Below are 11,479 nucleotides of genomic sequence, written 5' to 3'. Positions count from 1 at the left end.
AAATCAAGTGTATCGTGAAGTTATATTCAGAAAGAATAAACCAGTTTTATTAAGTAAGGACTTGTGTCGCTAAAGTTTCGTCGGAACGAAGCTACGGAATATCAATTAACAAACGGAGACGTAACAATACTATAGATTTAATTGGATCAATACGTTATGACACTGTACACAGATAACCAGAAGGGTCATAATATGTGGACTCAATGTATTGTGGAAATAACGAATTACAATGTCTTAATTCTTGCTAGGCCAACATTTTTAAGCATGTTAAAATAACATACTTAAAATTATGAAGTTTAGCATGAATTGTGACAGCCTTATTGGCTATTTCGACAACGCTTTGAGTCAATATATTATGACCCTGTTGGATAATATACTACAGAGCCATAGTTGTAGAGATATCACGTGATTAATAGCTATGTTCTCATTGGCTTGTTTGGCAAGCGTTGATCTAATATTATTATGGCCCTGGCGGCTCGCATATATATGTGTTGTTTGTTTTGAGTTTCGCGCAAAGCTACACGAGGGCTATCTGCGCTAGCCGTCCCTAATTTAGCAGTATAAGACTAGAGGAAAGGCAGCTAGTCATCACCACCCACTACCAAGTCTTGGGCTACTCTTTTAGCAACGAATAGTGGGATTGACCGCCACGGCTGAAAGGGCGAGCATGTTTGTTGTGACGGGATTTGAACCCGCGACCCGTAGATTGCGAGTCGAGCGCCCTAACCACCTGGCCATGCCGAGCCCTCATATATGTGAATGCTCATCTAGTTGTCTAAAATACATAAGTATATTTTTAGCTGTTTTTAAAAGTACAAAAATATCAGGAAATATTTGTAACTGTGATGACACAATTGATGTTATAGATATACTCGTGTTAAAAAATGTTGTTTTATTTTATTCTATTATATTAATTTAGATTTTTTTCGTCTTTTTTGCTAGAGAATGGAATGACCAGTAACATGTAGAAATTTACTGAGTTTCTAGATTTGATGAGATGTCTCGACCTTTCGTGTGTATGCGAGTAAAATATTTTATAAAAACGCCAGTTGTGCAAAATAGCTAGTCAGATGGTTTTTAATTGCATTTTTTGAGCAAAGTTACACAATGAGCTATATGCTTTGTTTGTTTGTTTTGAATTTGGCGCAAAGCTACACGAGGGCTATCTGCGCTAGCCGTCCCTAATTTAGCAGTGTAAGACTAGAGGGAAGGCAGCTAGTATCACCACCCACTACCAACTCTTGGGCTACTCTTTTACCAACGAATAGTGTGATTCACCGTCACATTATAACGCCCCCACGGCGAGCATGTTTGGTGGGACGAGGATTCGAACCCGCGACCCGCAGATTGCGAGTCAAGCTCCCTAACCACCTGGCCATGCGAGGCCAGGGGCTATATGTACTGTGGCCACTGTGGGGAATTGAGCCCCAGATCCTAGCATTTTAGTTCGTAAGCTTACTGCTGACCTACTAGGGACAGTCAATTAGTGATTCAGTTATTATCTCAGTTCAGCACTGTAAATTTTAAAAATGTGTTTCAACAAACTATCAAGTTTGCAAGTAAATGACTTTTTATTGTCATTTGTGAATTAGGCTCGTTCTTGTAAAACTTATATGTTACGCTCAAGAAAAAAATGCTTTGTTATGGTTAAGTCGGTTGGAATTTGAATTAGTTTTAAGCAAATAACCCAATAGATTACGTGGAGTGACAGGAACTGTTACAACATTGGTGTTAGAAGTGGTATTATTTTGGTACAAGATCACACAATGGGCTCCCTGATCACTACAAGTAACCAACCCACGAATTGTATTGTTATAAGTTCGTAACTTAATCCTGGCGTACTAGGGTATGGATTATTTTGATAAAAATAAAAAAACAATGTAAAACAAACTTCAAGATTATAACACGTGCACAAAGTGATGTGAAATATTTGTTGGAAATGATGAAACATTGGAAAGAAGATTTATAAGAAAATCAGAAAAAAAGAGCCACGAAATTAAAATAATTCGACAAAAACATTTACAGAAAATTAAAAGAAATAAAAGGAAAAAAGCAAGAAAGTGAAAGAAAGAGGGAAGAATTTAAAAGATGCAGATTTAAATCTAATTTACAAATAAAGATAAATTTGGTTGAAGACAAGATCTAAGAAGAAAACTGAAGTAATAAAAAGTAACATCTATGAAGGGTAGGAAGTCTGTAATAACAAAATTGAAGAAGTACAAAAGAACATCAACAAAATACAAAACACATCTACAATGAACAGAATGAAAAAATTACCAAGTACAAAAATATATTAACAAGAAACATAAAAACATCAAGACGAAATAAAAAATTTGGAAATTCAATATGTAAATGCAAGGACCAAACCAGCCACACCTCTCTTTGTATCTGCCCCAGACTTTCAACCTCAATCATCATTAAGTATAGTCTACAATTTTCACTACTACTGCTGTGCCACCGATGACTGTGGAACATTCCTGGTCTACTACAGTTATATCACTGTAATTTCAACTACATCACTCAACCAAGAAACCAACAGATTATAATGGAAAGGCACCATGGGAGGAATATCAGGCATCAATTTGAAAACAAATTTTAATTGAATGGTTGAAATAGTGAACAACAGGATAATCACCTTATTGTCCATTTCAAAGGACCAACCTTAACAACACTAAGCAATATTCCACCTGAAAGAAGTAACAACTATCAAACATTGGTGGCTGCATTATATATCAGCTTTGGAGTGATATACCAAAAAAAGGAAGATTCCAAAACAAAGTTTAAGAGCAGAATAAGGAGGAAGAACGAGATGTTTGTTTAACTTGCGGAAAATGTGGAAAGGCTTATCCAACTATGTTAGCCAGGTGCTCTGCATGAATTGATGGATTCATTGGCATGTGATAAATTCATAGATGCTGCATAAGAATATGCAAGCTTAGCTAAATCAAAATAAGGGTTCACCATTAAAAAAAGTTGTAGAGTTACTAACAGAATTTGAATCCATTAAAGTCATTGATTAAATATTAAATTCACCATTCGGGAATTATGAACTTACCAGACCACATAAGAAAGAAACATAAAATCTCTCTGAGGAAAGTCTAGAATATCTCAAGTGATTCATTAGACAACTGTTAAATCATAAATGGAAGAAATAAACCACCTTATAGAAAGTGTGGTTCAGTTGCAACTTAAAAGAGCATACTGCCAGGACATGCAGATAAAAGCTTTTAAGAATTAATTAGAGAGCCGTTTACTTAGGATGGAGGAGGTAACCCACATGTTAGATGGTGTTTCAATTGTTAATGAAAAGGGCTTGTTGCTAGGAATTGTTCCTAAAAGACAACAAGAGATTGAAACTACTTTAGGTGCATTAAAAATAGACGTTACAACCAACACTAAGATTAATCAGTCAATGATATAAAACCAACGAGATGAAATGAAACAAGAAGATAGATTGATTTGAGCAGTAAGTGGTCATAAAGTTCAAGTAAGAAGAAAGATCGAAGCTATTTCTCTAGACAACATGATGTATGGATAATTGGCATTAAAGAAGAGTGAATGTTGTGAACTGACTTCATGCAGAAACACGGATGTGAGGTCAGACAAGCTTGAATGAAAATCCCCATACATTAATGGCAGTTACACCACAAAAGGTTGTAACTCAAGTAACAAACAACGGGTTCACAGGGTAATGGAAACGGTCGACCTGGAGTGTAACGAAGCAGAATCCATAAGAACTGTTTAATTTAGACATTTTATATTACTTTCTAGAGAGTTTTGGCATATCATAGTGATTTCATATGATGCCTGAAAAAGTTGCTGAGTGTCTAGATTTTATACGATATCTCGAATTTACATGATATTTTTGGAAAAATATTGTATAAAAATACAAGACTGAGTGAGTCAGCCAGTCAGTGACTGAGTTAGTAATAATAATGTAAATTCGGCGCTGTAAATTCTAAATTTGTTTCTTAAAGAAGTATAGAGTTTGCAAGTTAATGACTGTTTACTTCTATTTGTGAGATAGGCAGTTGCCGTCCATTCAACTTAGTTTCGTCATGAATACTTTGCCTAAACAGTCTATCAAAGAATGCTTAAAGAGCTGTTATGGACCAGCCTCTAGCAAGAAGATCAACAACTACAATAAGAACCTTATCAAGCTTACACACTGCTCTAATCACTTGACCTTCCTACTAAGTTGGCCCCCAGTGGCACAGTGGTATGTCTGCGGACTTACAACGCTAGAATCCGGGTTTCAACACCCGTGATGGGCAGAGCACAGATAGCCCATTGTGTAGTTTTGTGCTTAATTACAAACGAACAAAAACAATTCTACTAAGTTGCAGAGTTTCGAACATTATCCTGAACTTTCCGATACTCATATGAACTACTTTCGCCACAACTACAAAGAGAAAAAAGTTCTCGACAATATTAGCAGGCACCTTCTAAGATTATATATAGAAGAACATGGACGAAAGAAGCACTATCTAACCAAGACAACTGGAACACAATATGCTGAGCTTCAACAACTTTTCACCACAAATACTAGAGTATTGGACATCTTAAACCTTTACACCAAAAGGTATACATCCGACTTTGAAAAAATCAAGAAGGAACAAGTCTAAAGACTAAGACTAAGACTACAAACATAGTTCACAATTAAAGTTCGAGATTACTAAGTGATACAGAAAATAAGATTCTCAACCTAGGTCTAAACTTCGCCATACAACCTAACATAGTTCCAACTGTTGACATAGCCGCACTTTCAGAATCTGCTGCACAAAACCTCCCGAAACCTATGGCTGAACAATTCCGACATCAGACTTACACAATCCTTAGGAAGGCCAATAAACCGAAACCGAACATCACTAAACAGGAATACGGGACAACACTATTAAGATTCTACCATTAGACAAAGGAAACAGTAGAGTCATCCTAGACATCAAAGATTATGACTCGAAGATCAAACAGTTACTAGACAAACACCAATACAAGAAGATCACCCTACAGAAAAGACAGTTTGTTTATAGCTAAGCACAAAGCTACACAATGGGCCATCCGGGTTCTAGCATTGAAGGTCCGCATACATACCGCTGTGCCACTTGGGGGAGGAGAGGCGACGACTAATCTCTACCTTCTCGTCTCACAACTTTCTCGGGATGCTTCACAATTTTTAACTAGTTAGTCTGTTTGTAGTAATCACCTTGTTAAGTAATAATCAATAAATCAATGCTTAAATTATTTCAAGCGATTCGGTATGCATCATATCCGCTATGTAGTTTTAATATATTTTATTCCCTGTGGGACCAAACCTATGTCAACAGAAACAACAGTTTCTGAGCGCCCCAGGTTGTCTCTTATGATTCAAGACCTGATTTACTGCCAAGTTTAGTTAGTTAGTTACACACTGATCTTGAAGCTCTAAAAGTCATGAAAAAGTTATTCTTGAAATGAAGAAGAGAGAATCTGTTGAGAATGACAATCAAATGAAAGAAGTTCCTAAAGTTTGTTTGTTATGCATTTTGCGCAAAGCTACACGATGGCTATTTGCGCCAGCTGTCCCTAATTTAGCATTGAAGGACTAGAGGGAAGGCAGCTAGTCATCACCACCCACCGCCAACTCTTGGGCTACTCTTTTACCAACGAACAGTGGGATTTAACGCACATTATAACGCCCCACGGCTGAAAGGACAAGCATGTTTGGTATGATGGGGATTCAAACCCGCGACCCGCAGATTGCGAATCGAGCACCCTAAGCACCTGGCCATGCCGGTTCCTAAAGATGTATATGATCTTACTAGAGAGCTTCCATTATTTGTTACCATATATTTACAAGACATGGATGATGGTGTTGAAACAGAAGCAATATTTGATTTTAACAAGCTAGCAGCTGAAGAATATACCTTAATAAATGCTAAACAAATAGTGTATAACATACGTCAACAAAATATAAAACCTTTTGAAGAGATTATCTGAAAATGTTAACATTTTATCACCAAATTATACAATAACCTATTCATAAATATATATATTTAAAAAAACGAAAATAATTACATGACAGGCCCGTACGCCCATTCTTAACTGGAAGGAAGATTCTCATTTGTGAGATTAAAAGTCAACATATATTGTCGAAGCGCAATCAGCATGCAAAGCATGGTAATGCTACAGGGATCTGGGGGCATGCACCCCCAGAAAATGTGTAAAAGATAGGCTATGAGATTAAATCTGGAAGCAATTTTGCATGAAATATAGCTTAAACAATTGCACAACTGTTCACATAAAATCCACAAACATCCAATAAAAAGCCAATAAACCATCATTCTCTTGTAACACTGCATTGTGAGATAGAAAACGCTTGTGTGAGTTTTGATGGAATACGTTTCTCAATTGATAATTCTTGCTATATATGTGCATCAAATATGGAGGAAAAGCTACTAATAAGGTGGTCAAGAAGATGAATGGTTAGTGTTTTCTTAAAGTAATCCTCCACGGAACTATATTCTGCATTCGCACGTTGGGCTTGGCGTTAACTAACTCGTAGCATGCTGCCAGGTCAGAAGGGTGGAAACAACTACTAATGATTAGATTTAAAAACAGCTAGAGACAAAGGTTAAATACCATTGTATAGAGCATACTATAAACTACGTACGTCAATGGTGTTAGGAGTAATTTATAGTTTTATGAGAAAGTGGTTAGATATAACTTCGGCAGAAATGAACAATGGAATTTAGTGAGAAGTTTAGAAGACCTAAAAACAAACCACAGATATGGGAATTTTTTTAGAGTTTCTCTAACCGTTCTTTTTATTTCTAAAAATGTCTTCGTGTTATATTTCTTTGAGAATTATGGCAATTTCCTTCAATCATAAAATATCAGGTGAGCTTTATTAGGTTTAAAGAGTGCAATGGTAAAGACAAAATCTTACCGTGACTCTAATCTTTATACCTCGAATAGTATTGTTAACTTTAGTGTATTCACACAATTCTCATACCTAATTAAAAAACTGAATTTATAATTCATTGAAAATAAAGTATATTTATTCTATATAAAACGATTTCGACCAAGATTTACTGTTGGAAAAATACTGTCATCTGGACTTAATGAAACCAATAAATCGTAGACAGTTTATGCAGCGTTTTTTTACGACGTATAGTCGCACTCATGACAAGTGAAATTGGTAACACGAAGCTCCAAAAGAAATAAGTTAATCAAAATTCATCAAGTTGAAACTGACTGGATATATAAAATGGAACTTTATGATCTTAGTTAATAACAACTGAAATTCTAAGATGAAATAATAATGTTTTTTCTAAAAAGTGTGCCTCACGATATAAAAAGTGTAGAAATACTAATTCAAATACTATTGAGAGTTCTTAGTGAACTGTTTGGCCCAGTATGGCCAGGTGGTTAGGGCGCTCGACTCGCAATCTGCGGGTCGCGGGTTCGAATCTTCGTCCTACCAAACATTCTCGCCCTTTCAGCCGTGGGGGCGTTATAATGTGATGGTCAATCCCACTATTCGTTGGTAAAAGAGTAGTCCAAGAGTTGGCAGTGGTTGGCGATGACTAGCTGCCTTCCCACTGCTAAATTAGGGACGACTAGCGCAGATAGCCCTCGTGTAGCTTTGCGCGAAATTCATAACAAACCAAACCTAGTGAACTGTTCCACCCCATCCCCTGTATAAGCTAAAGTTATGAATTTTTGTGTGTTAATTTAGTAGAGGATTCGGAAACACGTGCTCATTGTTACACTTAAATAAGTAATACATATTGCAGTGGTTATATCATAGAAGTTTGCCTAATGTCTAAGTTCACTACCTGCATCGAGAGTGCGTGTCTAGGGGTGATACAGATAATTGTATAAATTGTTAGGAGTTTGGGGTTCTCTTTCTTGAAAGATCTGGCATGGACCCGACTCGCAATTGTTTGGTCGCTGGTTTAAATCCCGTCACGAAACATGCTCGTCCTTTCAACCATGGGGGCGTTATAATGTTATGACTAATACGAATTTACTTTGGTAAAGGGTAGTCCAAGATTTGAGAGCGAGTGGTGTTGACTAGCTGCCTTCTCTCTACTCTATCACTTCGAAATTAGGAACGGCTAGCTTTAGTAACTTTCCTCAACAAACAAACAAGCAATCTTCTACGAACGTGCTATTTGGAATTGGGACCTAGTTAACCAATGTACTATGGGATACAGTCAGGGGTGTCACACCATCTCGACTTTGAACATTATCAAATAGCTTATAAAATAAATTTCTAGTATTTCATTTCTGGAACGCCATATTTATTGAAAAATAATACAATATCTAATGACTCTCAAATACTTAGCTTCCACTTAAACTCAACATTATTCATCAGTTTAACATTATTCCAATCTATAACATGTTCAGGGGATATTTCACTATAAAAGTGAAGAAGAGCGTAATCTGTGAAGTGAAACGTGGACTCTATCTGCTGAAACAAAACGATAGTTGGCAACATTCTAAATATGTGTTATATACGAATGATAAAGGTCAGCTCCATAGAAATAAGGTTAATGAGGAAGTATTGGAACATGCAAAGATAAAAGACAACTGCTGTACATAAGTAGGAAATGTAAGATAGGCTAATTTAGGCATACAATTAAACTTGAGGGAAGGTTGGCGGAGATTATGATGGGTAAAGTCAAGGAAAGAAGAGCAAAAGGTAGGCAAAGACTCACTTGGATCGATGAGATCAAAAAATTGGATTGAAGATAAAAAGTTTGAATTTGGAAAATCGTCGCAGACAGCAAAGTAAGAGAACATGAAGAACCATAGTCGTCAACCCTCAGACACCATGGTTAATTGATTGAATTTCCTAATATTATCCAGTGTTTGTCAGCAACTTACACCACCATAAAATATGATATTTCTATGTACTAAAATAGCCTACCTTGCTTGCAATAGTTCTTACCTTGCCATTCCAAAAAATTAAACCAGTGTCATTAGTGGTCGAGAAGATGAAAGACAGATGTGTGTGGAACAAGTTGAGATTATCATAACCTTGATCGAAAATATGAAGATAGCTCTCTCCTGAAAAACTCGCTACATCAACTTCAAGAGCTAAAGGATTTTGAACATTTTGAAATTAAAAATCATTTATAGAAACTTCAAAATAAACTACTTAAGAAGAAAATAAAAAATTAGGAGTAATGATCAGAAAATGCATTACTTTTTATAATTTATGATAGTAGAATATACTAAGTGTATTACTACAATTATTTTAGGAATATTTTGAAGTTCCTTGTTGTTAATGTTCTCAATATATTTTATAAACCAGTTAAATGAAGAGAAAACTTTGACACTTATATATTTATGCCAGTATAACTAGATATGACTTTTGACATAAAGCCGTATGATGTATCATGCCTAAGCTTGCAAAAACAAATATTTTAATTAATATGCTATCATGATAAAACTGATAACAGTTTTAAACACGCCATTCTTAACTGGGCAGATAGATGTCTTATAAATAACTTATTTAGATATTATTTCGCCTAATTTTTTGTGTGGCATAACAAAGCTATATGGGAGATTTAGGGTATTTAGCTAAAGGTTTCAATAACAGTTACCACCAACAAAGCACAGGTGAAATGTTGATATACATTTTTACTGGAAATCCATATTATACCAGTAATAATTTTTCTCATACAAGCAGACAGTTGAGTCCCAAACAGACTGACAGTAATTACTCGCTAATAACAAAGTCAAGTTATTAATGCGAAATGAAAAAAAAAGGAAAGGAAAATACTCAATTTTAACTGATGTATTGTGTTTTATCTTTAGTGCTTACTATTTATGCAGTTTTTTCACCTAACTCAGTAGCCAACTTCCATATGAACTCAAAATCAAATACATTGTCTTTTAAATTATTAGGGCCCACCAATGTACATATTTGTAGAACACTCCATCTATTGTCCTACGTTCTTTTGCATAATTGTCCTGGTTAATGTATGCCGAACATCCTTCCTGATTCTTGAATGGAACATTTAAATAATGATTCAAATGCAGTGTTACGACAGCGGAAGTCACGTGACACGGGGAGCATGCGCGCTGGAGTTTCTCGAAGGATCATGAATTTGCCCGGCAACTCTAGTCTGATCGAGCTGCCCTCTTTTTTAATATATAAGCCTGGCGAGAAAAACCAGCGGCATCGAAGATATAGATTGAAGAGATAGATAATTGAGTCAAGCGAACAGTAGGCACCGTAAGTAAAGAGTGTGAATTACTGTCATTTATAGCGTGTGTTATAAAGGCTGTTAAGTTTAAAGTGACTGTGGAAATTCTGTGTATTACAAAGTTGTATGGAGAAATAATAAACTAGTTTTAATTTCGATGACGAGGAACCCACTTTGAGACTAATAATGGTTGGAAACGGCTTGAATGGGTAATGAAGAAAAACTTTAATATAAGTTTTTCTTCATTACCCATTCAAGCCGTCTCCAACCATTATTAAACTAGTTTTAATTAAGAAAGGACTTGTATCGCCGAAGTTCCTCGGAAAGAATTTATACCGGAAATTAACAAATGAGCAGATACCTAACAAATTGGTGTCAGAGAGTGGGACAAAAAAAAGAGAAGTGGCAAATCAAACTACGACTTAGCAGATATGATGGCAGCAATACAAGAACGACTAAAGAAACAAGAAGAACGAAAAAGAAACAAGAAGAGAGATTACAGCAGTTGTTGGAAGAAAAGAAAAGAAAAAAGAAGAGAGATTACTGCAGTTGTTGGAGGAAAAAGAAAAGAAACAAGAAGAGAGATTACAGCAGTTGTTGGAGGAAAAAGAAAAGAAACAAGAAGGGAGACAACAGCAGTGGCAGCTCGAACAGCAAAATAAACAAGAAGAAAGTATCTAACAGTTGAGAGAAAGCCAGCATACACGAATGGAATAGATTAGTAAATTTCAAAGTGAATCAAATACATTAAAGGACGACTTGCTGTCTTTTACACAGGGAGGATATATTAGCCATCGACCTAATCAGCCCCAGACAACAGGAAGCCCCTTCCAGACCCCGCAGCTACACCCTAATGCAGACATCTTTAGTCCTGCCAGAAGTCACATTCCAGACATGAGTGTCAACAATAGGGGTCATCTTGTACGAAGAAAGCCACAGGAATTCGATGGGAAGGCACCATGGGAAGCCTATAGAGTACAATTTGAGCTCCTAGTAGAAATGAATGGATGGACAGAGGAGCAGAAAGCAGTGTACCTGGCAACGATCTTGAAGGGCAACCACTGGACATACTTGGACAGTTGTCAGCAGACGACAGGCACAACTATAGAGCACTGGTAGCTGCTCTAGAACTCAGGTATGGAACCGAAAATCAGTCTGAAGTTTACAGGGCTAGGTTTATGACGAGAGTCCGAGCTAAAGAGGATAGCCTGCAAGAGCTGGCACAGGATTTTGGAAAGTATGGCACACAAGGCCTACCCAACTGCACCACCCGATCTCCT

The 11,479-nt window shown here is 36.4% G+C and overlaps 1 protein-coding gene across 1 annotated transcript in view; it reads right to left on the bottom strand.

The window, feature by feature from the left end:
• LOC106465497 (protein eyes shut homolog) overlaps positions 1–11,479 on the bottom strand; it is a 164,851-nt gene that overhangs the window by 16,320 nt on the left and 137,052 nt on the right. The window contains exon 18 of the mRNA XM_022393410.1: positions 8,936–9,084. Within this exon, the coding sequence (XP_022249118.1) occupies positions 8,936–9,084 (149 nt within the window). The remainder of the gene's footprint in view (positions 1–8,935; positions 9,085–11,479) is intronic.

Source organism: Limulus polyphemus, unplaced genomic scaffold (genome assembly GCF_000517525.1).
Source record: "Limulus polyphemus unplaced genomic scaffold, Limulus_polyphemus-2.1.2 Scaffold1962, whole genome shotgun sequence".
Classification (NCBI taxonomy): domain Eukaryota; kingdom Metazoa; phylum Arthropoda; class Merostomata; order Xiphosura; family Limulidae; genus Limulus; species Limulus polyphemus.
This window is presented reverse-complemented; position numbering and strand designations above follow the sequence as displayed.